The following is a 27,973-nucleotide window of genomic DNA, read 5'->3' as shown; positions in this document are numbered from 1 at the left end:
TTTAAAGTACATAGTTTTCTTAAGAACTCTTTTTAAAGGTATACCAAAGTGTACTACTTTTCCCACAAGGGTTGTTAAAATATGGTTTATGAAAAAACAAACCCCAGAGTCCATAAGTTCACTTTGAAGCTATCGTTTTTTATATCCGAGATTCCAGTGCGGAGTGAAAGCTCCACTGCGCAGTCGAAAAGTTAGGAAAACAATCCGAATTGGGTCGTGACGGAGGTTCAGAAGAGCCGGTCTGCTGCAGGACGTCCCTGACCTGCGGAGGTAAGGTGTGCATCAGCCAGTTTTCCGCAAGAAACCCGCCTCCACGGAGCCCAAAACAGCTCCCCAGCTCGACGGGAAGCTCCTCCAGACTGTTTCCCCGCACATCCAGACGGGACAGCTGAGTCAAGCCGCCCAGACCCGCCGGCAAAGATCCCAGCGAGTTATTCGCAACGTTCAAGCTGCGAAGTTCTACGCAGCTTCCAAACAGCTCTTTGGGAAGGCGTTCGAGTCGGTTAGCGCTGAGGTCCAGTTCGCTAAGCAGCGTCAGAGCGCCGACCTCCGCCGGAAGCACTTCCAGAAGATTCCCGGCCAGCAGGAGGCGTCGCAGTCTGCGTAGTGTGAAGAGAGCCGACGGTAAGTTTCGCAGCTGATTTTGCGCTAAATCCAAGAGCTCTAGCGAGCGCAGCACTCCTACAGTAGCCGGAAGAGCCAAGACCTGATTACAAGCAAGTCGTAGACCGGACAAACGGCGCAGATGCTGCAATCCCAACAGCTCCTCTAAGGTACGCAGGCTATTGTGTTGCAGGTCTAAAATACGTAGACCTGTGAGCGCTAGCAGCGCTGATGGCAATCTTTCCAACTGGCATCCGTTCAGCTGCACCTCTGCTAATCCGGTTAAGCGCCTCAGTCCCGTAAGCACCAACAACCTAGTGCCCTCATTGTATATCTCCAGTTTTACCAGACTCCCGGCTAAATCACTGAGCTCCCCCGGGATTGTCTGGAGCGCGCCGCGCAGCACCAGGACGCGCAGGTGCCGCAGCTGTCGGAGGCTCATGAGGGCCCAGCCGCGCCCCATCCCGCCCTCGCTGCTCAACCTCCCGCTCAGGTGCAGCTCCTGCAGGCCGCGGAGGGAGTAGACCCAGGCCGGGATCTCGGAGGCGTGGGTGAAGGTGAGGTGCAGGGTCTCCAGGTGTTCCTGAAGGTGTTGCAGGGCTGCGGGCTCCACTGAGGCAGTGCAGTGGTAGAGGTGCAGCTCCCTGAGGAGAAGACACGCCTCATCAACTCATACAACAACCTCTGGTCTACAGGACATCTCAGAAACAGTTATGTGTCAGAGTCTTTAGTGCTCATGTCACATTGTGTGCAGTCTGTCTGTCTGTCTGTCTGTCTGTCTGTCTGTCTGTCTGTCTGTCTGTCTGTCTGTCTATCTATCTATCTATCTATCTATCTATCTATCTATCTATCTATCTATCTATCTATCTATCTATCTATCTATCTATCTATCTTTATATCTGTCTGTCTGTTGTTCTCGCTCTGTCCGTAAGGCCTATAAACTCTCTTTTTTTCTAGTTAAACTGTTAACTAGAAAATTTGAATTCTATATGAATTTAATTCCAGTTAATTTGAATTATACTTCCTTACATTCAAATTTGAAATGCAACTGGAATTTGAAAAGCATTCTCAATTCAATCAAGCAAACCCTAATATCAGCTTATGTATATGTGCACTTTTCTACCTTTACCTTGTTCTGTGCTTAAAGCTAAAGGCAGTCTTGTGTGTCGATGTGAACACCCACCTGAGTGCGGTCATGTTAGATATCTGTGCTGTGAGTTTGGCGTCTCCAATCAGCTCCAGCTTCAACACCTGTAACTGGCTGAGGGTGAAGAGGGCCGGCGGCAGGCGAGGAAGAGCCACGAGCTGCAGCAGAGATCGGCCCTGCGTGTCACTCGTGATCATCGACCGCAAGCGTTCGGCTCCCCAGCGCCGCTCCAGGCTCTCCTCCAGCAGGCGAGTCTCGCTGACCGGCGACAGGAACACAGACAGGCGCTGGGACAGCAGAGGGTCGTACTGGTCGGCCATGTGCAAGAGGAACGCCAGGTCATTGTGAAGGTCAGGTGCGTCTAGCATGGATCCTTTCTCACGTAGACTCTGGAAAGAGTACTGCCTCAAAGACCTGAGGATTAGGCATATTCAATAAGATTTCATCATAGTTTCATCTCAAACCATTGTAGATTACAACTGTCGGTTAAGTAAAAATTGTAAAAAGATTTGTAACATTGACTTAGGAACCTTTATGAGCCTGAGTTAACTTCTGTTGAAGCCCTATTTTAAAACTTTTTTAACTTGTTTAACAGAGGAATTCCTGGTGAAAAACTGTACATTACCCATAATGCTGTACAGAAAATTCCACCAATCAGAGAGTCACTGTGAGCAAATTACGCCAAAAGAACTTTGGTTCTTAATTCTTGATTAAAATATGTTGTATAATCTATTATAAACGCAAACATATTTTTGATAAAAGTTTGTAATGTTGTGATTCACCTCGTGGCTGGTTGGTTTTGTTAAAGCCTTATAACTTTTAGACTAAAGGTCCTTCGTATGCATTTTTTTCACACCTCAAAATGCGTGAAAAACGCAGAAAATCGAACCCGATACGAATTTGTTTAGGATGGATGAAAGTTTCGGAGACAGTGTTTAAATGTGATTGACATAACGTGAGGTCGTATTTATTTTTTATCTACGAAAATTTCGGACGAGAAATTTCTATGGAAAAAAAGGAGTGGAAAAAATATTTACGGAACCAATCCCGCTGAAAAGTGGGCGGGGCTAATGCAGGAAATTTTTTAGAACACAAAACGACACGTTGGTTCAGTCACTAGAATCTCTCGACACTCATACATGGAGACTACAGACTACATGGACACAGCGCTCTCGTGTCTCGGGACGCCCGTACTTGTGAAAGATCCAGAAGAGGGCGTAGACGCCCAGCAGGCCAAACAGAAACAGCAGCGAGATGTAGGCCTGCATCAGCTTGCGCAGGACGGAGGACAGCGAGTGACTGCACTGGAAGAGGCTGTAGCCGGTCAGAGCGTGAGAGTGAAGCTGGCAGACGTGACTGAAAGAGATGGAGCTCAGGAGAGGAGTAGTGTAGCTCACGATCAGGACGAACTTCAGGACCTTGAACACCGTCTGAGCAGTGTACACCTACAGGAGGAGGTGTTGAAACACATGTGAAGCACATTCTACTCTGTTCTATTCTATTCAGTATATAACAGTAGTTTTACCACACTATGTTAGTCATTGGGGACCAGCAACTGTCTGAATACCCACATTCTTCAAAATAACTTCTTTTGTGTTCAACAGAACAAAGAAACCACATTTGTGGCTGGAAACCAAAAGTTGCTGTTTTGAGTTTAACAATGACATGAAACTGAAACTAATTCCACCAGTGGTGACAAAGAAAGATTATGTTGTTCTCACCGTTTGCAACTTAAAACAGAAGACTTCTTATGCGTTTTGGTCGTTCATTGACACGACAACAGTGTTTTGGGCGGCTGAAAACGCAAACTTTTGAAAACGGGTTTCAAAGTGCAAGTTTTTGAAAGCAGTCTCTGTGTAAACAACAAAAACAAGAATCTCTGAAGACGATGACGTCATGACATGCACGTGCGTATTACGTGTTCAATGTATAGTGTTTCATCGCCATGGCGCCTTGCATGGCTGCCGTCGCCTGTCGGTGTATGAATGAGAGAGTGAATGGGTGAATGTGAGGCAAATTGTAAAGCGCTTTGGTGGCCATTGGGTCTGTGAAAGCGCTAAATAAATGCAGTCCATTTACCATTTACCATTTTGCCATCTAATGGACTGGCAGAAGAATACAGCGTTTTTAGTCGTTTTCGCGGATCTGTGTGAATGGCAATAGTTTTGACAATGGTGTCATCTGTACGTGGAAAACTCAAGGGAAAAACTTCTCAGTTTGTCGTTGTCGTGTAAACGTACCCGTAGTCTTCCGGGTTTTGACATCACACCTGCAGCACTCTATAGGTCCTATTTAAAGGGCATATTGCAGGTTAGAGGACCCAACGAGTCAATGTATAGAAAAATAGTGTAGGAACTAGATTTTCTTTAAAATATACTTATAAATACGCTACAGAAGCTTCTGGAGTCGTTTTTGTGAGAAAATTTTACTTCCGCGTCTGAAAATGGGCATGGCGGGTGTGACGTAACGGGCGGGAGAGCGGTCGATTCAAACAACAGGAAAACAATGAATCGCAATGACATTTCGAACGCTGAGGAAGTACTTACTCGTATGACGGACCACAGCCATACAATTATGAGCCTGCTATGCTGCCAAGAGAGCAGGGACAGGCCAGGACTAATGTCAGACAGAACGGTCAGAGACACCATGAGTTGTGGTGTGAGGAGAACCAGTGGAGAACAGGACAGGTGTCTTGGTGAGAGACGTGCTTATAGATATACACGTTCGCTAACGATATACACTGTGCTCACAATATTGTACAGATTATTACCATCGTATATCAGGCCAGCAGACATTAGTATTTTTAGGGTAGATTTATACTATTAAATGTATAAAAAACTATACTTGAGTATTTCTATTGTACTAAAAAACATACCCAAGTACATTTTTAATACAAATTTTTCACCTGGGTTATAACATAAACAGAAAATTAAAGATTTGAATATTTAAACAACCTGAGTAATTTTGTTTTTCAATTACAAGCCTCTATTTAGGGCATGACTACCTATATCACACTATTTCATGCCATTGGTACAGTATTAGACGATCAATATTTTTGCTTCGGCATCCCATGTTGAACTCCATCATATCGCCGGGATGATAATCCTCCGATCTGAAGTGAACGCTACACACGACCGCGGTTCTCGAAGCCGATGCGGAAGAGAAATCCTGTCTCTTCACCTGCACACACCGCACCAGGCACGAAAGATATACACCAACACCGTCCCTTTTCTTGTTATGGAAACCTGTGGACTCTATGTCCAGACAGGCCGGAGTTTTTGCAACCTCCACAAACAATAATTTACCATGACGATGATAAATTAAAATACAAAAACTACCGAAAACACACTGACTCACGGCCGCTCTCACTGAACACCAGCCTACTCTGCACTGAGGCTCCCTAGCGTGACGTAAAATGACGCGAGTTTGAAAAAAAAAAGCCGTTTTTACGAGCAGTCCAAGAAACGCTCACTTTATCTACTAAATTAGTGCCCTTATGTCGTTTTAAAACATTTTAAATCCTGCATTAACTTTTCATATGGTATTTTCATACAAGGTTATATATTAATTTAGTTTTTTTTTTAACCTGCAATATGCTCTTTAATAATAAGACAAAACTGTAAACCTGAAGAACTGACTTATAGGTTACCTTATAGATAACATCTGAACTCTCGCAGTGAGCGCGAAACCTGCGCACTCTCTCGAACAGCGCTCTGGCCTGCTCCCTGTCGCTGCGGTCCAATGTGGCTCCCGGTCTGGACCCGTCCGGGACGACTTGCGCCGGCAGAAGCGGCTCCTTGAGCGACCGAGCGGAGAGCGTGGAGCAGTGGGATAAAGTGGAGGGACATGGAGAGGGTTGTGTCGTAGTGGATGCACTATCAGTTCCCGCCAGCAGAGGGCTGTCCGTTCCCGAGTCCAAACTCGACTTGCGCATTTTGTACGAAGATGTTACCTGAACTTTGGGTCGCATTACTTGCTCCGCCTCCGAAAAGCGAGTGTCCAGTTTGGCCGTGTGCGAAAGCGCTCTTGTCGTCCAGGGTGATTCGCAACATTTGGCGAGGAGCGACAGGAAGTGCTCGATACGAGCGGACGTGAGCGGGAAGTGGAACCAGAAGCAGCCGCTAGCCAGCAGAACCAGCGTGTGGAGCAGCGTCACGTACGGTAGAAAGCGCGAGAACCAGGGCAGCGCCTCGTGATAGCAAACCTGGCTGATGTAGACGTACTGCTGGAAGTCCAAGTTGGTACGTCGCCCCTTTGCTGGACTCCCGAGAGACTGTTTGGCACCTGTGTAAACGAAATCAGACATGGGCTCCATAGTAGAGCTGTAGTTGGTGGAGAAGGAGTGAACGGGGACGCACACGACTCCGTCCCGGGACAGCAGAAGAGTCCCGGCGAGGATAGACACCATTAGCATTAGCACCAGCAAGTAGTCCATGAAGACTTCCCACCACGGCTTCAGAAGCTTATAACTGCCCTGACGCTCGCCGCCCGACCACAGCTCAGACAGAGTGAACATCTACAGTCGGAGAGAGAGGAGAAACCACATTCAATCAATTCAACACTGCATCAGATCTAAGAATCTAAAAGCAAACAGCAACTGTTTGTTTGATGTTCTGGGAGTTTGTTAGTTACATTGCTATGCGGTTACTAAGGTGTTAGTGCGTTGCTATGTGGTTACTAGGGTGTTGGTGTGTTGCTATGTAGTTGCTTCAGTGTTCTGGGTAGTTCCTATTGCATTGCTTCATGGTTACTAGGGTGTTATTGCTTAGTAGTTTCTTTGATATTCTGGGTGGTTACTAGGCTGTTAATGTCTCGCTATTTGTGTTTCTTCAGGATTTTGGGTGGTTGTTGTTAGTGCATTGCTATGCGGTTACTGGGGTGTTGGTGTGTTGCTATGTAGTTGCTACAATGTTCTGGGTGGTTGTTACGTTGCTGTGCAGTTGCCAGGGTGTTCTAATTGGTTGTTAGTGTGTTGCTATGTGGTTACTAGGGTGTTTGTATGTTGCTGTGCATTTGCTTCAATGGTCTGAGTGGTTGTTATAACGTTGCTGTGCAGTGTGTTAATGTGTTTCTTTGCAGTTGCTTTGATGTTCTGGGTGCTTTTTAGTGTGTTGCTTTGTGGTTGCTAGGGTGTTGTTAGTGTGTCTCTATTCAGTTATTTCAATGTTTTGGGTGGTTGTTAGTGCATTGCTATGCAGTTACTGGGTGTTAGTGTGTTACTGAGTGGTTACTAGGGTGTTAGTGTGTTGCTATGTAGTTGCTTCGATGTTCTGGTTGGCTGTTATTACATTGCTAGGCGGTTGCCAGGGTGTTTCGATTGGTTGTTAGTTTTTGCTATGTGGTTACTATGGTGTTAGTGCTTTGCTATGCAGTTGCTTCAATGTTCTGGGTTGTTGTTATGCCACATAACACACGGTTGTTAGTGCGTTGCTATGTGGTTACTAGGGTGCTAGTGTGTTGCTATGAAGTTGCTTAGATGTTCTGGGTAGTTGTTTGTGCGTTGCTATGTGGTTAGTAGTGTGTTAGTGTGTTGCTATGTGGTTGCCAGGGTGTTCCGATTGGTTGTTAGTGTGTTGCTATATGGGTACTAGGGTGTTAGTTGCCATGCAGTTGCTTCAATGTTCCGGGTGGTTGTTATTATATTGTTATGCAGTTGCCAGGGTGTTCTGATTGGGTGTTAGTGTGTTACTATGCGGTTGCTTCAATGTTTTGGGTGGTTGTTAGTGCGCTGCTATGTGGTTATATGGTGATAATGGGATTTTATGTTCTATATGTTGGTCTAAATGAGTCTTTAATGTGTGTCTGTGGGTTTTTCCAGCTGTTTTCTGGTCCAGCAGGTGAAAATACAGCGTCTGATCACTCAGTAACAGCAGGACACTAGTGATTTAACTCAGTAAACATCTCTAAAGGAGCTTCTAAAGTTATGTTTAGTTATGTAGTTTGCTGTAGACTATTGAAATGAAAATGTTTTCTGCTAATGCATCTATAATGAGATCTGATTCGGCACATAAAGCTGAGCGCATGAATCCAGAAACCCAAGTACTGCAGAATCTCATCACACTACATCATCTATATGCAAAAATACTAAAAGTTAGAGAAATGCACTTACTGTGATACACTGTAACGTCGTCAGAACCGAAGCCACACTTCATGCAGTGTTGAAAGCCCCGGTCCGGTGCGGGCTGGTTTGTTCTCGTACACTAACTCTTCCCTATTCTCACACACACGGGCCCCAAAGCAGCTTTCAGGTCTCCATGGCAACCTGGACATAATGGGCTCATTCACATTACAACACGACAGAGAGCCGCTGGATTCACAGGCAATACACAGAAATAACAACATGAAATATATATGTGAATGTCAGGTTTTCTGTGTTTACTCAGGACTCTTCTTCAGGTCTTCGAGAACAAACACGTTCCTCTCAAAGCAGTGCAGCAAATGTGAACAGCAGGCGGCGCTCACGAGTCACTTTACATGAGTTTAGACACGCCAAAGCTTTGAGAAATTCATTTACTGTAGTTTTATGATTTTGTTTGGAAAGCAAAAATTATGTCCTGGATTATGTTTAGTCAAATTGACTTAAAATGATAGATCTTTGTGTATAATTTCAATCACAAGGCCACTTTTTGAAAGTTAAACTTACATGTTTGTAGAAGCAACTTGAAAACTGAAAATAAAAAAAGAAAGAAATATAGAATTAAATACATTTTATTAAATAATATATTTCATTAAAAATGTATATGCAAATAATGTAGTTGTGCAGGAAACCCCTGTTTCCCCGAATATCATCTTGTCACACATTTTTAGTTTTCTCGCACCGGGGATTTACAAAAAGCCCACACATCAGATTGAGACGCACGCGGAAAGATTTATGTGAAAACTAAAAGGATTTTCATCAAATATTTCAGAAAAAGATTGATGCCGTTTTGTCAATAATCAATTAACATTTTTAGAAGGGAATGCAAACCTTGTTCTTTAAATTAAAGAGAAAGATACAAAGAAATGGAGGTGGATGCTGCAGAACACAGTGTCATATTTCATAAATAGAACAAACATACTTAAATTAAAGGATAATTTTATATTTGATGAGCTCACGTGAATGGTGGAAACACTTGTGAATTGTTTGAGCTTTTTCTATTTAGTTCTTAAACTCTTTTATAAAAGGTTCTATATGGAACCTTAAAGGTTTCGTCAGATGCATCATGAACCTTTGGGGTTCCATCATGGGATCATCTTTTTATGGATTCATTTATTTAAATTAATTAATGTATATAAAGTTATATAACAAATTTTTAATTTTAATTACATTTAATGAATTAAGCAGCTCATAAACACTTGAACATTGCTTTTTGCATTTTTAATATGCTGCCACAGAAACACAATTCTATTTTTCACTTGTTTGGTTTTTTGAAGTAGACTATCTAAACTTAAGCACTAGAATTTCAACTTTCTTATTGCTTTATCAATATATACTCATTACAGATACATCACTTCAAATTGAGTTATGTTATTAAAAATCTATCATGCAATCTGATCGCCATAACTTGAAACGGATGTGCCAAAGGCCTGAGTTGACAAGCTGTTGAGTTTGGTGAGAGTTCAACTTTTTTTTTTACCTTTGTTGCTATTGGCTTTTGGCTTGCTCAGTTAGGGACATTAAATGTATCATTTAATTTAATGTTCAACAATATTATTGATCTGCCTGCATTGACACCATTATATGAGAACTGAACTGGACGATGACATCACGGTTTTCTCCAGAGTGGCTATATATAAATGAACTAAATTAATAACTTGTTTACAACAAAAATGAAACATCACGGAACTTACTCAAGCTGGACTGTGACGCTATTTTCTTCTGGAAACAAACTTTGTTGCATTATATTCCTGTTATCTCTGTAAAGCTCACTGTAAAAAATTTATTGTCAAAATAACAGTAACTTATAGGCAACAATTACCCAGTAGCAAAATTTTGTGTAGTGTTTTTCTCGGTCAATTTGCACTGCTGTATTTAGATTTACAGTAACTGATAATTTCCCAGAATGCATTGAAAATCTACAGTAACAACAGAAATCATTTACAGTCAGCGCTGCTTTGAAACAATCGGTATTGTAAAAAGCGCTATATAAATAAAGGTGACTTCAGCACAGATTCACGCAGCCTGAACTATATATGTTTCAGCATTAATGTTCTCGTGTGTATAAATGCGTATCTGTGAGAAATCCTGTGCTGCGCGCGTTCATCTCGAGCAGCCCGTGTTTATGTGACAGAAAAAGCGTCCATCTCCGCGCCTCTCGGACGTGTGGTTTGACACCTCTCGACTCTCTGAACCAGCAGGGTGTGTGTGTGTGAATGGGCAGGACTGCACACACCCTGTTCTTCACCAGGCCTCTATATGCGGCTTTTAGAAGAAGCTTCTGGCCTGCATGCGGTTTCCCCGAAAAACCTGCGTCCAAGCGCCCCGCCTGAGATTCACAGCAATCCTGCATTTAGAGGCTCGGTAAAAAACTATTGAGATTTGTGCTTGTGTGTCCAGACCATCTTTTGGCTGTGACGCTTTGAAGAACTTAAACTCCCAATCAGACACAGCAAGACTCATGAATTTACCAATGACCGTTTAGTGTTCATTGTTCATTCAGCTCGTGATTTCAGTGCGTTTGATAGGCTACTTTTATCTGTTTTCTGAAGGTTTTCTATACTTTCAATTGCCTGACATTTTTTTGCACACATTTAATTTAATTTAAAAGAAAACATTTTTAATTAAAACGTGCATGATACATTTAGAGTTTGATCACTAGAAATTACATATTTTAATTTAAATGGCTTTATTTTATTTTTTATATTATTATATTTATACTCTCTTTTATTTCTTTATTGGTTGGATTTGAGGAGATGCAAAAAACAAACAAAAAAAAACATGAAACAATTACATTTTATTTCAGCTAGTTGGCAAAGCAACATTTCTCATTTTCATTTAGTTTAACTTTATGTAAAATAACTAAAACTACAACTGAAATAAAAAAAAAATGTAATTATAAAATTTGTGCTTGTGTGTGATTTTATATATATAGTCCATGCATGCATGTATTTGTGTGTATATATATATATATATATATGTAGAGAATTATTATAGTGTTTATTTATATATATATACTCCACTCTAAACAAAAATGGTGCTAAATAGCACTAAAAGTGGTTCATTGGCTTGTAATCATAGGGGAACCACTTTAAGTGCCATATAGCACTTATCTTTGTCAAATGGTGCTATGTAGAACCTTGAGAGGTGCCACTGAAGAACCGCTGAAGAACCAAATTGGGCTTAACAGGTTCTTTAAATGGTAGTGGTGCTATATAGCACCATGACCACCGCAAAGAACCCCTGAAGAACTGCTGAAGAACCATTTTTTTTATACATACATATACAGTGTTATTTTATTTTAACATTAAGATTGAGACTTATTATAATGATCATATATATATATATAAACAAATAAGTCTTAAACTGGAATAATATAATCTTAAATCTTAATGATAAAATAAAATAACACTGTTACAGTGATTTTTTTTCTCAGCTTATCATAAATGTATCATATTATGTAAATGATCTAAAATGTCTAGGAATGAATCATCTTCATTCTTAGTGTTTGTTTGGTTTCATCACGCAACATGATCACACCTGAAGTGGAAATGTCTCGAAGATCTTCTGTCTTGAGCTTCAGTAGAAGCTGTCTGATGTGACTCTCTGCAAACACAGCGCCAGATTTCCATCTTATAGATGAAACGGAGAGACAAAGAGTCTGTGATGCCTGATGATGTCATCGCCCGGTGCCCGCAGTGAAACTGTGAGTATCTTGAGTACGGTCGAGCAGCGCGATTCACACACCTCCATACACACCTACTCTAGTTCACTCGACAGACAACAGAAAGCCCAAAAAGATGAGAGCAAATGGTGCCAGGCCGAGGAGGTCGTGGGTCATGGAAAGGCCATTCAGATACAGTCATTCTGACTCCATGACACGCCGAAAACGCGTTGAGGGGTTTTCAGACGGTCTTATGAAAATGTTCTCATGCTATATGACATCTTTCATTCCATTCACCAAGTTATCGTCTGCTTTTATTTGATCAAAATACATGTTTTATATATGTGTCATGACACTGAAACCCATGAAGCTGAAACTGAACACTGACAAACTGAAAGTGCATGAAGTCAATTCATCTTCGATTCGGTCTTCATGTTCAATATCTATTGTTTTAGCACTTAAAACCAACACATGGTTCGCTTGTAAAGTGTGTTTGTGCTTCTTTTTGTTCACTGTAAATTACACTTCCAGTAATGAAATGTGCCATTGTAGGACTGCTATCATCTGATTATCATTCTCTGCATCTGTGTTTAAAGGCTGACGTTTAGTCAACACACACTATAGGCCAGCGATGGGTTTCTTAAAACTCAAAAAAGGATTTGAGAGGTGGGTCGTGAGAAAGTGACACGTTTGTTTGTCACCCTTCCTCTTCATTTTCTCACTGCAACCACAAACAGGTTGTAATGCAGAGCAATAGAGATAATGAGGGAATGATGTCAAGAAGGGTCAAGTTTTTTGGACGAATTTCTATCTGTAACTTTCGCAGTTTGGTGAGGTTAAACATGATTTGATTTTGTGCTAATGAAAATTGCGGTTCACTTTAATGCCTGTTTGACAAAGACAGCAGCCAGAAAAGACAAAAGATATAAGAGTTTAGAGGCCAACTAATGGAAACACTGATCACCATTGTGGTGATTTCAAATGAAACACAATAGAGTTAAACCTCTGTTATTTCTCAATAAGAACTTCTGTAGATGTCTGACAGAAATAAAGTAAATCTGGTCAGTAATAAGTGAAGCTGGTAATGCTGTTTGTGGAGTTGTTTAATCCTCCTCTGCTGAGATCTTCACAGATTTAATGTCTCCTTTTCTCTTCAGTTGATTTCATCTAAGACTGTGGCTGAAGTCAGTTGTAGTTCTTGTGTTTCTGCTCGTCTCTTTTTCTGTTCTCTTCTTTCCTTCAGTGATTCTGCTTGTTAACAGGCTTATTACAGCTGATATGGCTTCATATTTACATTTAGATTTTGTGGCTCAGATAAGGTCCAGTTCTGGCTTATTTCTTTGCTCTGGCTGACCATGTGGCATTGCTATGGCCTGCTTGTGGCCCAGATCTGGCAAACAGGTGCTGTCCGCCCAAGTGCCATCATTACACATGTGGGCCGGATCTGGGCTGACACAATGTTGCTATGTGGGATGCATCTATATGCATGTTCAATTGTTCATTATAAAAATGATGATAATTATAGGATGATAACAATAACTATAAATAGGCTATTTACGCGTCCACCACAACGGCAGACAATAACTATGATGATAACAATAACTTTAAGACTAGCGTCCGCAGCTGAGGTGTTTTTTTCCCGTTTTTTACATTTTTTATAAGTCTGTCGCTTTAAATCCTCGCGCTCTTTCAAGTCAGATGGATTTTGATTGGCTGTCAATGTTGTCATCGTTCATAAACTGAAAATAAATGGCTCTGACTGTGGTTCCAACAATATTGTTCATGCTGTAAATCCGAATAAGTTGGCAAATTTTTTTTTTTAAAAATGAAGAAATCAGTTACATGATTACTAAGCTCATGCTCCACTCGTCACCACATGATGGTAACTCCCACATTTCAATGGGAAATGAATCCATGCGATCGAGATTACCCGTATGGACGGGAGATTTTCCACACTGATTTCGCTTGTATTCAAGTTCACGCTGATTCTCTATTGTTGGACCATTAGCCCGCGAAATTTGGCTAATGTGCCGGCACACTTTACCGATTAACAAAACTCGTTATTTATTGTTGTAGCCTAGTTATCGTCCTTGATGTGGAGTTTATGTAGGTCATTTTAATTTGTATTTTACACAGGTGTTTCAAAATCATTTGAGATCATAAATGACTTGTTAAGCGCTGTGTGTTTTTCTTTCCTGACCCGCACAGCTGGTGAATCTCACTCAGATGAAGCTGAACTAGATGAATTTCCAGTGTTCAAATCCCCCGAGCCACAAACCCTCAGAGACTCGAGATGCTTATCGCGACTCACTCGTTCCCTCGGCGGGCGCGTCAGGAGCGTCGCTCTGCGGTGAGCGCGGCACGTCTGCAGGCGCAGCAGGTGAAGCGGTGGGCTTGTGGTGGGTAAAGATGAGCAGGAGCTCCAGGGGGAGATGGAGGGACTGGTGGGCTTCTTTGTGCGCATTGATCTCTTCGTTTTTCAACATTGTCTTCTTTGCATCTTTCTAGGAACTCGACAGAGCACGCTTTGTGAGCTTTCTTGAAAGTGGCTTTTGGTAGGAAAGTGTCTGCAAGTGAAAACGAATGTAAAGTGAGGTGAAGGAACATCTTTACACTGTATTATGATGTTTTAAAGTTCCCCTCTCGCACTTTGCATTATATTAGGCCTTTATGAAGTTGGTTTTAAACGCCATTTTGAAAGGTGCGAGTTTAGGCAAGTATAACCAATAAGGTTCATTAGTTAACATGAACTAAGAATGAACAATTCTTCTTCAGCATTTATTAAGTTCATATTAATTCCAACATTTACTAATACATCATAAAAATCAAAGGTTGTATTTGTTAACATTAGTTAAAGCTGCAGTCCGTAGTTTTTCCTCTTTGTCCCCATCTCTTTTCGAAATCAGAAATCGAATGCAGTTGTTTGCGGGATTATCAACTTTACGTGGGTTGTGATTCGACACGGCACAGCACGGATGAATCCGATGTTTTGAGGAGAATGTCCGGCTGTCAGTCACTGCGCCGGTGTGGATACTTGCATTCGCAATCACAGATTATACTTTTGGGAAGTATGACCAACATAAGAATTTTCACCGGAAAATGTCATCTGAACAAGTAAGTTACATCCACTTTTGTTCTGACCAAAAAAAAAAAGCATTGCAGTAAATCGCACTGATTAAATCTAACGATCACGTCAAACCGTGCAAATTATACTTTGTTCTCAAATTGTTAATGCTAACAACATCCGCATTGCGTGACTACATTTAATTTTGTATAAGGGCTACCTGTAGTTCCGTTTCCATTTCTGTGCAGTCTAATTTCTAATTGTCATACCAACAAATTAATGTTTTTATTTATTTATTTACCAGGACAGAGCATATTAACAACAGTACACCTGTAACATGCCAGAATTAGCCAAGGGCTAGTTTTCATCAGTAGTCCCGCTGGCCAGTTGTTCAGTGGCACCATATAGGTAAAGCATAAAACCTTGGACAATGGACTACTATATAAGAACAACTGTAGTAGTACAGCTGTGTTTGTCCGCTACAGAGTGGCTGCAGAAGAGGAACAATATGAACGTGTTGAAACTCAGTAAAATTAGTTCTGAAAAACACACAGGCAGAAACAGCAAAGAATTTGGTAAAGGCGTAAAAACCGCAATCTAAGTATCATGCACTGTCAGTAAAGCAGGGTAAAACATTAGATGAGATCGAAAGAGGCTATATGTGTTGATGTCTCTGATTGTTACTGGAATGGCCTTCTCTGTTCCCTAACAGAGAAGGCGGACTGACTAAAAGCACTTTTTCTGAGTGAAATGATGCTTAGAAAATCTCCTCTCGTGATTCTATGTGCGGTTGTTCTGAGATTGACAAAATCAGCAAGGGGTGGTGCGCCATCCCATGTAAGATTGTGTAAACCTGACATGAATTGGTGTACTTAATTCGATTTTCCCAGCTTAGAATATTGTATTTTAATAAAATGGCGCAGTGATGAAAATGCTTTGGTTTCTTATGGAGTACCTTAAGTGTCTGTTTGTATAAAGACTGTAGTGGTTTCAGAGTGGGGGAGTTAGACTGGGACCAGCTCGTTAAACAGTAGGTAAAATGAGAGATGATTATTGAGTGCATGAACGTTTTGGCAGGTTGAATGGACATTGAATTTCTAACAAATCGGAAATTAGCTGTATTAAATTAGATTTTTTTTAGAGGTTTGCTTTACATGTGATCTAAAATTGAGTTTGGAGTCCAGATGAATGCCGAGGTATTTGTATTCTTGGACATTTTGTATTTTTTTCTCCTGACACTAGAATATCTGCATCTTTGGTTACCTCATGTGATTTGGTGAAAAACATACCTACAGTTTTAGACACATTGAGTTGTGACAGCATTGATTCAATGTTGTAACTTTGACCATCACATTTGTGAGTTTGTCAGCTAAATACGAACACTTAGTAATCATTGAGAAAGACATGAGTTTATCCATTTTAATACATTGTCTGAGAGTTTAAAAGAGGATAATTTTTCTAAAAATGTATAATAAAAAAAATTAAAACAAGAATAAAAGAGAAAAATGCTAATAAGATTATACAGTGCATGATAAAGATAATATTTAGCCTATAGTTGTTAAAACTCAGGGTTGTTTCAACTCATGTTTGGGTCAAATATGGACCCAACCATTGGTTTATTTAATTTATTAAACTAAAATTTGAAACCCAACTAGGTTTGCCCATACTTCACCCAATGGGTTGAAACAACCAAGTACTTTTTTTATTGTAGTCTAACAACAAAAACAATCTGATGGTTTCTGCACTGTAAAAGATCATATGATCAATAAGTTATGACACATGTCTTTACATTGCTTTAACAAGTTATACAAGATTCAACTCATTTATTAAGTCAGTTTAATGCAATTTAAGTTGAATTTACTTAAAAATCCAAGTTGATTGAACTTAAAAATTGAAGGCAGGCACATTTTATTTTACAGTGTGCTGTTCTTCAATTTTCTTCCTGTTTGGTAGTTTGTCTTCTTAAATCTGCAAAATAGTAAAACTACAATGGCTTTGTCCCTCGGCATGCTGGGTAATGTCCCTCAGCTGTACACACTGAAATCACAAACCAAATCACACAGTGGGTCGTTGTGGGCGCAGCGTTTCACGTCTCTGTGGTCTCATGAACGTTTCTTTAACCCAGCGTCTCTCGCAGCTGCTAAATATTCAGTGTGTTTTTATCATCTGATCGGTCATATAAGTACATGGAGCAGTTGAAGCTCGTATGAAGTCAAATGATCTCCCAGAAGAACACGGTTAACAGAGGTTAGTCTTTCATCTCAATGGTGTTTTAGTATCAGATGTTTGTTTTTTCCTCAAAATGACCAAATAGGCTACACTCTAAAACATGCTGGGTTGTTTTAACCCAATTTTGGGTCAAATATGGACAAACTCAAACGTGTGGTTAAAAATGTAAATTAAAAATTTAACCCAACGGCTGGGTTTGTCCATATTTGAACCAAATTTGGGTTGAAACAACTCAGCATTTTTTTTAGACAATAGTTAAGAGCTGTAAAATAAACGTGTCTCAGATCAGGTTTGCACTCATACTAACTGCAACAAGTGCTTTTTTTTTTTGGTCTTGTTTGCATGTTTTAACATCCTATAATCAAGATGCATTTACTTGAGGTGTAAAATGACAAAATAAGAAGTCTTGTTTTCTAAAAAAATGATCAACATGAGTTTATGCTCAAAACCAGAAGAAATATCTGCTAGTGGGGTCAGAAAAAGAAACTTAATTCAAAGGGATAACAAGTTTTCTTTCTTTTTGATCCGACTTGGTGGATATTTTTTCACATTTTAAGCATTCAATTTTGATAGTATTTTCTTATAATCGGTCATGTTGCATCTCATGTAAATGTACACTCTGGAAAATAAAGGTTCTTTAGTGGCATTGAAGGTTCCATAAAGAACCTTTACAGTATACATGGAATCTTTCCATTCCACAAAAGGTTATTTACAGTGGAACAAAATTCTTTAGATTTTTACGTAAATGTTCTTCACAATAAGAAAAAATGGTTCTTTTAGGAACCAAAAAATGGTTCTTCCATGGCATCGCTGTGAAAACCACCTTTTTGAACCTTTATTTTTAAGAGTGCATCTAAGGACGTTTCAACAAAAAAAAACAAGACAACAAAACTTAGAAAGAACATCTCTTGAAAAGTCAATTTGAAATGATCTGAGCTTCTCTTCACACTCATTTTTACAGCTGTAGACTCTTAGTGGCTTGTTTGAGTCGGGTTTAATTCTCCTGAGGAATTTTTGGAGAAACTTCTGATACTTTGAAATATAACAGAGAACATCTCCAACTACATCATGAGACTCGCTCAGTTATGATGCCGTATGAATTTGACATGGATTGGCACATTCTGCTCTTTTATCCTGGATGGCCGTGATGCAGAACGAGCAGATTTACCAGGCGTCCTGATTTGAAGTCTTGTGAGGACACATCAGAAAACGTTCACACTTCCTGTGAGACCGTTCCTCCCGCCCGAGTCTGGAGAAGCTTCACAACTGAATCACAACTCAATCAAGCAGACACGTCTTCATCATCGCCCCGGCCGGTGAGTCTGACACCGACACACAGCTAAATACTCACAGAAAGACCAAAAGAAATTTAACATGGTTGCTCATCTAAATTCTTTTGATTTTAAAGTGAATTTTAAAATCTCTTTAAAATCAAGAAGAGATTTGCAATTAATGCTCAAGGTGTCACATGCATTAGTGCATAAAAAGCAACTTTTAGTTGGTGCTGTCAATCGATTAAAAAAAATGAACTAGATTAATCACGTTTTTTTCTGTGATTAACCGTGATTAATCGCAATTAAAAAAACACGTTTTTATACGTTTTTAATATATTTTATAATGTAATAATTTCACAGTTAATCTCCAAATTATTGTAGAAACAACATAAAGACATGTTTATTATTTTATATACTCTTGTCGTTCTCGTTGTTTGCGGTTAATACGGAAGGCGTCGCATGCATTAGTCTTTAATTTGTGGCTCGCATGGCGGTAAATAATACGGTGATGTGATGATCATGCAGTCACTACAGATATTTCATTAAAAACATTAAAAACAGCAGGGCTATAACATAACACAATAAAAACGCAAAGCTTCAGCTTTATTACAAATCATTTCGATCGGATTGAAAGGGGGGGGTGTATCGAGAGAATATGTAAACACTTGATCGATTCAAAACCGAAACTGAAAGGACGACGTATGACACGCTGAACGAGCTGTTCTCCTGATGAATAAAGTGTCATATAAATGAGTGTCCCGTCACTCTATAGGCTAATCCTCCTTTCACTGTGTCTGTGAAGTGGAGCAGGACAACGTCCCACCAGTCCTGGTTTCAGACTCATCCACAGACGACTTTGGGGCATTTTTACTGCGTGATCAATACAAACAGCGCGGCACAACGGTTCATATGTTCATAGTCTCCAAATTATTACCAGAATTGGATAAATATTAAGTCTGCTGTTTAAAAAAAAATAAAAAACCAATGTAGGAGAATGGTTATTCAGCGACAACAGCGGAAAACTGTTTATATTTTGCAGTGTGCGCATGTCAAAAAAAAAAAAAAAAAACGATTCCGATTTGAATCTTTTGACTTGTAAACGCGCACATTAACCGGATCATGTTTCACATCACGATGTTTAGCGTTCATGTAAACTACAATACATTCAGATTCATCAGTCGGAATGAATTCAGTCCGATTGAAACAAAAGTTGTGCATGTAAACATTTCCAGCTCTAACGAGAATGTGCTCTTGGAGGGACAGTAGGCTATGATGGGCTAATATAGAAAAAAAATAACTTAAGGTCATTCTGGGATGAATATATTCTGGAAATCCTTCTTTTTTGTCATTGTTAAGGGAAATCTATTGTCTCAGTTACAAATTTGACTGGTAAATCATGAAGAATGTTTTTTTTCCCCACCCTTTATTTATTGCATTGCATATTGCACATTCAGGGATGACAGATTGATATGCAGACATGGTATTTATGACTGGATGTAACTTTTTTATACTTTGCGGTAAAAATGGCTCTTTTACTGACTTTGTCCTATCAGTGCGGCTCTCGTGACAACAATAGTGAAGACCACTGGGTTAGTGCATCAAAAACAACTTTTAATATGTGCTTATTGGTTTAGTTTAGTATAGTTTTATCATAAATCATATCATATAATATATATTTTTTTGTCATGAGGGGTCCGTGGTTTTCTTTATGTTCATGATTTTTGGACAAACACAAACTGTCTGTGAGTTGCTTTGCAATTACAGATGGAAATTACATTGAAATAAACGTGAGTTTTAATTTAATGCATCCCGAGAGTGTTTATTTGGTCCAGAAACAGTATAAATTGTCTGAATGAGACCTTAAATGATGTGGAAAATATGTCCACATTTGAGCTAGTTTTTAACCTTGAACGTCTATATCAGACGTGCAGAACACGTCTAAAAGAGACGTCATAAAAACGTTCATTCTGGCTCCTCAGTGGACGTCTTTTCAAAATACGACTTTTGTGACAAAGACCTTGAAAAGACGTCTTTTAGACATCATTTCTTTTGAATATAATTTTGCTTAGTTGGTAAGATTAAATGAATGCATTTAAACACTAAGGCACTAAAGGTGAGTTTGAGGTATTAATGAGATGTAAGTTTAATAAGTTGTATGGAGGGGTTTCAGTAAGTCATAAAGTGTATGATATTGAGCTGCAGGTGAGCGAGCCGGCGCAGGTGTTTCGCGTCTCTAAACCTCAGATTCTGTGGTCTTCAACTGAACTCACTCTATAACAGCTGCAACACAGCAACCACACACACACACACACACACACACCGAACACTCAATCTGGTTCACTAGATTATACCTGTCACAGCAACACTAGCTTCACATACAAGCCGTACGTCTATATCAGGATCTATGTTCATATTCTCACAATAATTCAGGATTTATTGGTTCATGTTTACTGTTTATTTGGAGAATTTACCAAAATGATATGCTGATACTAATTATTATATATGAATAAATGTATATATTATATTCTGACAGTTTCTAAATAATCATACTTTATTATAAATAATATATAAGTATCAATACATATAGTATTTACTTTCATTTATTGGATCATTTATCTATGATTTGGAGAATTAAGCAAAATAACCATACTGATACTGAATGTGTTTTAGATTGTTCATTATGATAATTTCTATATATTCATATTTATCTTTACATATTTTTGTCTCCATTATATATTATAATTTCTAGATATCCATATAGTATATCAATATGTTTTATATTTTATGATGTGGATGATTAAGCAACATAACAATACTAATTATTATATTATATGTAAAAAAAAGTATTTTGTTTTTTATGATACCTTCTAGATAAGGATCATTTATATTCATATATTAACATTTTTATATGTATTATATTATACTATATTTTTTATAGTATTTACCTTCATTTATTGGTTCATTTATCTTCTGATGTGGAGAATTAATCAAAATAACAGTACTGCTATTAATTAATACATCATATTTTTAATAAATGTATATTATAATATGTTTAATATTATTTTTCCAATGATTATTTTAAAGTATTTACCTTCATTTACTTTTTGACAATATAACAATACAAAAAATACTGATGCTAATTATTATATTATATTATGAATAAATGTATACTAAGCCTATATTATATTATAATATTATAAAATATTATATATTATATTATATATATAGACTCTTATATATTTACCTTTATTTATATAGCACTTTTTACGATACAGATTGTTTTAAAGCAGCTTTACAGTAATAACAGGGAAATAATGCAATGCACAGTCTGTTTCAGTATAACTATCTTATATTGAACTAATTAACTTATTAATAATGTATTCATAATAAGAAAACATTTAGGATTTGTTGTGCTTTCATTTCAGATTGTAATCAGACCTTGCCGTCGTGGATTCATTCCCACTGATGAAATGCCTCGATCGTTTTTAGTGAAAAGCAAGAGGGCGGGGCATCACTCCACTCGCTCCGCCCACTCTCAGCGTCCTGACCAATCACAGGCTCTGGAGCTGCTGCCCGGCTCCTCCTCCCCCGACAGCAGCCGGCCGCCCGTGTGCTGGACCGATAACAGCACTGATGGAGCTGAACACACACCAGGTACACACACACCAGACACACACCAGCAGTGACTGCAATAGGCAACGATATGAAACACTTGCATTGTGGGAGTTTCTCATCACACCTAAAGACACTCATAATGAAAATAGTGTCTGAATTACAACTGTTAATCATGAGAACATGAGCACTCGCAGCTCATGGTACTTATCATGAAACAAATCTCCCATAAATGACTCCCATGAATTGATACAATCATGACAACTTGGATGAGTCATTATGATCTTGTTTTCATTAGCCGAATTAAATACCTTATCACTAATATTCTTTTCTATTGGGAATAATTACACCATGTCTCAGCGTGACGACTTGATATTATGCTGTTCATCTTTAAGAAAACATTTCCCATAATGCTTTGCGGAGAGAATTAAAGTAACACCAAGGATTTTTTCCTCTGCGGTCGCCCTACAGGTTGGAAGCGGAATTGTCCATTACCGCTGTCCTAAATAATTTAGGCTACCGCAGCCTACTGTCGCACGCGCACGCTCGCTGTTTATCCAGCACCGGCTTTGGAATCAACAATGGCAGACATCCCAACCTGCAAGAAGTCATTTCAGGGAGGTATATCTTGGTGACTGGATTGTTGACGGGGGGCGACGGGTGGCGGGTTGACTAGCTTTCGTGAGGCACACTCGCAAGGTCTCTCGCTCTCTCCCTCTCTGCCGTCCTCGCGCTATGTATGTTGTGCGCGCAGTATGTTTTGTCTCGCATGCGCGCTCTAGATTCCGGGAGATTTGAACTAATTTTCGGGCATCAGGGAGATGCTATCATTATGCGGGAGACTCCCGGTAGACTTGGGATGTCTGCAATAGCCACAGACAAGTTGAGGAAGTGGTGGGGGAAGTGACGTATGCCGTAAAGCAGTCGAATTTTGTAGTTCTTTTTGTGCACGGGTTCCTACCCGAAACCCGAAGTTACATAGTGCCAGTAAAAGCGATACAGACCACGTCAGGCTATGGCAGACGTGTCATTTAACTTATTTTAAGTCGATGTACCACAAGGGTCTTGGAAATATATTATGAAGGTTGAAAAACTACTTAGTGTTACTTTAATAGGGAAGACGACTGAGTGAGTGATTCAATGAATGCACTGCAGAAATGATAAAATCCTTGTCTAATACTGCGCGAGAGTTCGGGAAACGGGAGAAACCAAGCTTTTGGAAACTGGATTAATTGAACTATTGTTTCCAAGCGCTCTAAACACCACAGGCTGGCGCCACCTGCTGGTCAAAACAGTGTAAATGCAACAAACACATGTATAATCTCACCTCTTTCAAACAATTGCACATTTTCATGAAAGTAATCTATTAAATGTCATGCAATTAAATATGATAGTTCTGTAACATTATTATTGTTATTATTATTATTATTATTATTATTATGTAGTGCTTGTTTTGTCTGTTATAAGGCGGGGCTTGGCAAACCAAGGTTCGGACCAAATGACGTAACGAAGCCTTGTTTGCTGAAATCCCGTGACTTGGCGAGTGTAAAGCAAGCTCTGAAACACTGATTAAAAGCAGATTTCTAAAAGTTTTGAGGCTTCAAGAAGCAGTGTTTCGAAAGCACCCATCACCTGGATAGTAACATTGTTTTATTTTAATTCATCATGATTGCACACTGAGAAGAAAACACATCTTCTGTTCTGTAGTGTGTGTGATGGCAGGGAACCAGCCTGGTGTTTATTCGCCGGACCTGTCGTTGTCTTCTGCTGCTGTGGAGAGACCGAGCGATCTTGAGCGTCTGATTCAGGCTTTACTCTGTCACCATCCGACGACCAACGTCCAGACGCCGCTGTGCGAGTGTCCGCTCTGTGCGAAGGTGAGGAACTCAGTCCTGGTCCTGCACGTGTGTGTGTGTGTGTCCTTTATTTTTACACACCTGATGGAAATCATCAGCTCGTCAGCAGAGCACTAATCTATTCCGGGAACGTTTACATGCCAATGTTCTACTAAGGGTACGTTTACACGACAACAATATGCTTAAAACTTTAAAATATGTTTCCCGCATACAGACGACACCATTGTCAAAAAGATTGTCACACGGATCCGCGAAAACGACTAAAAATGCTGTATTCTGCTGCCAGGCCACTAGATGGCGATGAAACACTATACACTTAACACGTAATACGCATGTGGATGACGTCATCGTCTTCAGAGATTCACTTTTTTGTTGTTTACACGAAGACCGTGTTCAAAACTTGCACTTTGAAACCTGTTTTCAAAACTTTGCGTTTTTAAGCACCTAAAACGCCGTTGTCGTTTAAATTAACAGTCAAAACGCATAAATAGTTTTTATGTATTGGTTGAAAACGGTGTCGTGTAAACAGCCCCTAAAACTGATTTTTTTTCCCTTTGCGTGTTTGAGAAGTTTTGCGTACAGGCGACAACGTTGTCAAAACGATCCCGTTCACACGGACCTGTGAAAACGAGTAAAAGCGCTGTATTCTGCCAGGCCAGTAGATGGCGATCTATCTTTATAAAGAAACACTACGCACCTGTAGACTGAGCATGTAATATGCATGCGCATGACGTCATCGCTTTCACAAATTCACGTTTTTGTATTTTACTTTTTATGTGTTTTGGCCGTTCAGTTACACAGCAATGGCGTTTTGGGGGCCTGAAAACGCAAACTTAAAAAAAAAAAAAAACAGGTTTCAAAGTGTACCTTTTTGAAAACGACACCGTTATCAAAAAATGTGAAATTTGTGAAAACGGTGATGTCATGCGCTTGTGTAGGTGTTCGGTCTATGTAGGTGCGTAGTAATCTGCTACTTCTTTTAGCTAAATTTAGTATTCATATATGTACATTTGGAGGAAATAAGCCTGTATTTTTAATTTATTTTAAGATTAAAAGTTCAACAATACCTAAACACAACTTTGTGTTTAAAAAATAAGAAAGCTGCAAAGTGTGTTTCAATTTGTAAACATTTTCACATTTTTATTTAACTTTTAAGTTTGTCACTGTTTCTTTATATATGTATTTTTTTTGTTTTGTTTACTCAACTGAAGTTGTAATTCTTTAAAATCAATAAAAAAATAAAAATAAAAAAATAAAAATGCAGGTGCTTAGTGTTTCTGTACAAAGTGACATCGCCATCTACTGGCCTGGCATGAATATTCGGTTTGACAACGTTGTCGTCTGTACGCGAAACTTGTCAAAAACGCAAAGGAAAAACATCGTCGTCAAATAAATGTACCCAAAAAATGTACCCAATTACCCTTGAGATAGTCTTGATCTGATCACCTGACATGATTTTCACACATTTACTTACATCACATGTGGGTTTTTGTGTGGTTTTTAAACATTTCATGTGCACATACACGTTTCAAACCTCAAATGGGATTTGCATATGAACACATGAGATTGAGTCGCATTGTTCTGATGTGTGTTTTTGATCAATGCCATTTCCATCACTGATGATATGTGATGTATTAATATTACTATTACTATGTCTTCTGTAGGTCCTTTCCTCTGCTGTCGGTTTGACATCTCGCTTGTGCAAGTCACATGTCAACAGGGCTGCTCTCCCATTGGCCGGCTCCACGAGCCACGCCCAGCAGCACTATGGGTACAGACATCCAGGAATCCTCAGGGTGAGAAGAAGTCCTACAGAAACTTATTTTAAAACTTATTTTACTTCAGCTAGTTACCCAGGAAACATATGTCATTCATTTTGTGGAGCTAAAACTGAAACACAAAATACATATACATACTACTTCATTTTGTGTTTTAGTATATATATATATATATATATACTAAAATATATATACTTGACACTGTTGCCTTGGCTTTTGGCTTGCTTTGTTGGGGACATTTAATATTCAATAATATTATTGATCTGCCTTACTTAGGTGGACGTTGACGCAATTTTCTTTTAGAAACAAACTTTGTTATATTGTTATATTGTTTTTGTTATATTGTTTTCATGTTATCACTGTGAAGCGCTTTGATACAATCTGTATTGTAAAAAGCGCTATATAAATAAAGGTGAATTGAATTGAATATATAAACACAAAATGAAGTAGTGTATATATACATGTATACATAGGCTAAATTTAAGTAACAAAAACTAATAAAAATGCCAAAAACACAACAAAATTAATAAAGTTTTAACTAAATTTAATATGAAAATATATACTACATACTATTTTGTTTAAAGTACATGATTTAGTATGCGTTTAATTCAGTGAGTGGCATCTGGTTATCATCTCTGAAATAAAAAATAATAAGCTAGCTATTTATTTTTAATACCGTATACTGCATAAATAAACATAAAGAGCAGAATGTGAGCGCGTGTGTGTGTGTTTCAGGAGAGGAGTTTTGGCTGTAAGGTTTGTGGGAAGGTGTTCAAGAGGTCGTCGACTCTGTCCACACACCTGCTCATACACTCGGACACGCGGCCGTTCCCCTGTCCCTTCTGCGGGAAGAGATTCCACCAGAAATCTGACATGAAGAAACACACCTTCATACACACTGGTAAAATACACACATAATGAGCTTTCTAATGTTTTTACTCTAAGCTAATGATATTTTCTTTTTAACCGAATATTGTTTACACCATGTCCCAACCAGACGCGACGCAGCGATACGATAAAGGGCATTTTTCATCAGTTTTCTCGATACGCGCGACTATTTTATTTTAGAAACGGGTATTTCTGCGACGTCGCACTGAAACCACAACAACAATAACAACATATGACGTAGGCAGGCTACAACAATTATCTAAAGGTATGATTGTGTGCTTTACTTAATGCTCATAAGAATATATTTTGTGAGTTTGAATATCATTTTGTGTGACCTACTGAACGCCACAATGGAAAACTCACCTAACTCATCTCGAAAATGTTCAATGTTCACAAACAAGTGTATTCTACGACAGATATCGTTTCAGACACTCAGTAATAATGTTAAAACGATGTAATAATTATATATTTTATTACCTATTTATTTAGTTGCAGAGAGGCCCCGCCCACACTCACTTCTGATTGGCTGCAATTTTCTTTTAAATATTTTGTTGCATCTGTTGTAGACATACATATTTCTTGTCGCTGGCTGGATCTTATCTCATCGCGTCTGGTTACGTCATGGATGTTAGCAATTAGCTGCATGTGTAGAAAGTAGACAGTAAGGCAGAGCTAATCTGTGTGTGTGTGTGTGTGTGTGTGTGTGTGTGTGTGTGTGTGTGTGTGTGATCTCTCAGGTGAGAAGCCTCATGTGTGTGTGGTGTGCGGTAAAGCGTTCAGTCAGAGCTCTAATCTGATCACACACTGCAGAAAACACAGCAGCTTCCAGCCGTTCAGCTGCCCGCACTGCTCACTCAGCTTCCAGAGGAGAATGGACCTACAGCGCCACCTACAGACTCACTCAGAGAACCACAGCGGACTGTATCACGGGAGCTGAGCAGCACACACACACACACACCTGGTGTAGGGGGTCATGTTTTTTTAGTTGCTAAAGTTCTCTGTCTAATGTTGTTGTAGCCTACAAAACATTTGCTTTTGTGTAACTGCACATGTTGTTGCATTGTGAAATGAGTCTGAATAATTCGTTCACATCACATACTGTATAGCTTTAAGACCTGTTATAATGGGCTCTTCATGTGTCATGTGGTGTGTTCGTGGTTGTGACGTCATAATCATGGGGATTCATGAGGACATTTTTAAATTAAAATCACCGATTTCAAATGAAATGTTGTTTTTCATGTTTTATGGGGACTTTATGTCGAATGATTTTTATACTGTACAAACTGCATATTCTGTCCTCTTACACTAAATCTACCCCTAAACATACCCATCACACAACTTTCTGCAGTTTTTCAAAAAAACATCACTTAATATGATTTATTATGGGGACCAAAAAATGTTCCGCCAAGGATTTTGGGTAGGTTACTTTGTGGGGACATTTTGTTTCCATAATGTAAGGCTTACCAGACCCCCCGATTGATTGAATAATGATTGAGCATTATTGATCAAGCAGAATCACTGAAGGAAAGAGAAACACAAGAGCTACTTCCAGACACAGCCTTAGATGAAATCAACTGAAGATAAAATACAGAAAATCTCTCAAGATCTGATTAAACAACTCCACAAACAGCATTACCAGCTTCACTTATTACTAACCAGGTTGACTTTATTTCTGGTAGAAGTCTACAGAAGTTCTTATTGAGAATTAACAGAGGTTAAGAT

General features: G+C 39.2%; 2 protein-coding genes across 2 annotated transcripts; one reads left to right on the top strand and one right to left on the bottom strand.

Moving 5' to 3' along the window:
• Positions 1 to 20: 20 nt before the first annotated feature.
• On the bottom strand, positions 21 to 8,076 carry si:ch211-106h11.1 (volume-regulated anion channel subunit LRRC8D). Its single transcript, XM_056272403.1, has 5 exons — positions 7,868 to 8,076; positions 5,400 to 6,266; positions 2,945 to 3,195; positions 1,787 to 2,164; positions 21 to 1,247 (listed from the first exon to the last, which is right to left on the bottom strand). The coding sequence occupies exons 2-5, from the start codon at positions 6,264 to 6,266 to the stop codon at positions 140 to 142; spliced, it is 2,604 nt and encodes an 867-aa protein (XP_056128378.1). The 5' UTR covers positions 7,868 to 8,076; the 3' UTR covers positions 21 to 139.
• A 13,511-nt stretch (positions 8,077 to 21,587) lies between these two features.
• Positions 21,588 to 27,690, top strand: LOC130106306 (zinc finger protein Gfi-1b-like). Its single transcript, XM_056272376.1, has 5 exons — positions 21,588 to 21,771; positions 23,452 to 23,606; positions 25,250 to 25,381; positions 26,099 to 26,264; positions 26,989 to 27,690. The coding sequence occupies exons 1-5, from the start codon at positions 21,588 to 21,590 to the stop codon at positions 27,186 to 27,188; spliced, it is 837 nt and encodes a 278-aa protein (XP_056128351.1). The 3' UTR covers positions 27,189 to 27,690.
• The last annotated feature ends 283 nt before the right edge of the window (positions 27,691 to 27,973 follow it).

This window comes from Rhinichthys klamathensis, unplaced genomic scaffold (assembly GCF_029890125.1).
Source record: "Rhinichthys klamathensis goyatoka isolate OS25496 unplaced genomic scaffold, OSU_Roscu_1.1 h1tg000336l_1, whole genome shotgun sequence".
Classification (NCBI taxonomy): Eukaryota; Metazoa; Chordata; class Actinopteri; order Cypriniformes; family Leuciscidae; genus Rhinichthys; species Rhinichthys klamathensis.
This window is presented reverse-complemented; position numbering and strand designations above follow the sequence as displayed.

What these genes read in the sequence shown, in the direction of transcription:
- si:ch211-106h11.1 (XM_056272403.1), bottom strand. Translation starts at nt 6,266, where the DNA reads ATGTTCACTCTGTCTGAGCTGTGGTCGGGCGGCGAGCGTCAGGGCAGT. An exon ending in GTTCAGATGTTATCTATAAG is followed by an intron (nt 3,196 to 5,399) that starts GTAACCTATAAG and finishes CTCCTCCTGTAG; the next exon opens with GTGTACACTGCTCAGACGGT. An exon ending in TCTAACATGACCGCACTCAG is followed by an intron (nt 1,248 to 1,786) that starts GTGGGTGTTCAC and finishes TCTTCTCCTCAG; the next exon opens with GGAGCTGCACCTCTACCACT.
- LOC130106306 (XM_056272376.1), top strand. Translation starts at nt 21,588, where the DNA reads ATGCCTCGATCGTTTTTAGTGAAAAGCAAGAGGGCGGGGCATCACTCC. An exon ending in TGGAGCTGAACACACACCAG is followed by an intron (nt 21,772 to 23,451) that starts GTACACACACAC and finishes GTGTGATGGCAG; the next exon opens with GGAACCAGCCTGGTGTTTAT. An exon ending in AGTGTCCGCTCTGTGCGAAG is followed by an intron (nt 23,607 to 25,249) that starts GTGAGGAACTCA and finishes TGTCTTCTGTAG; the next exon opens with GTCCTTTCCTCTGCTGTCGG.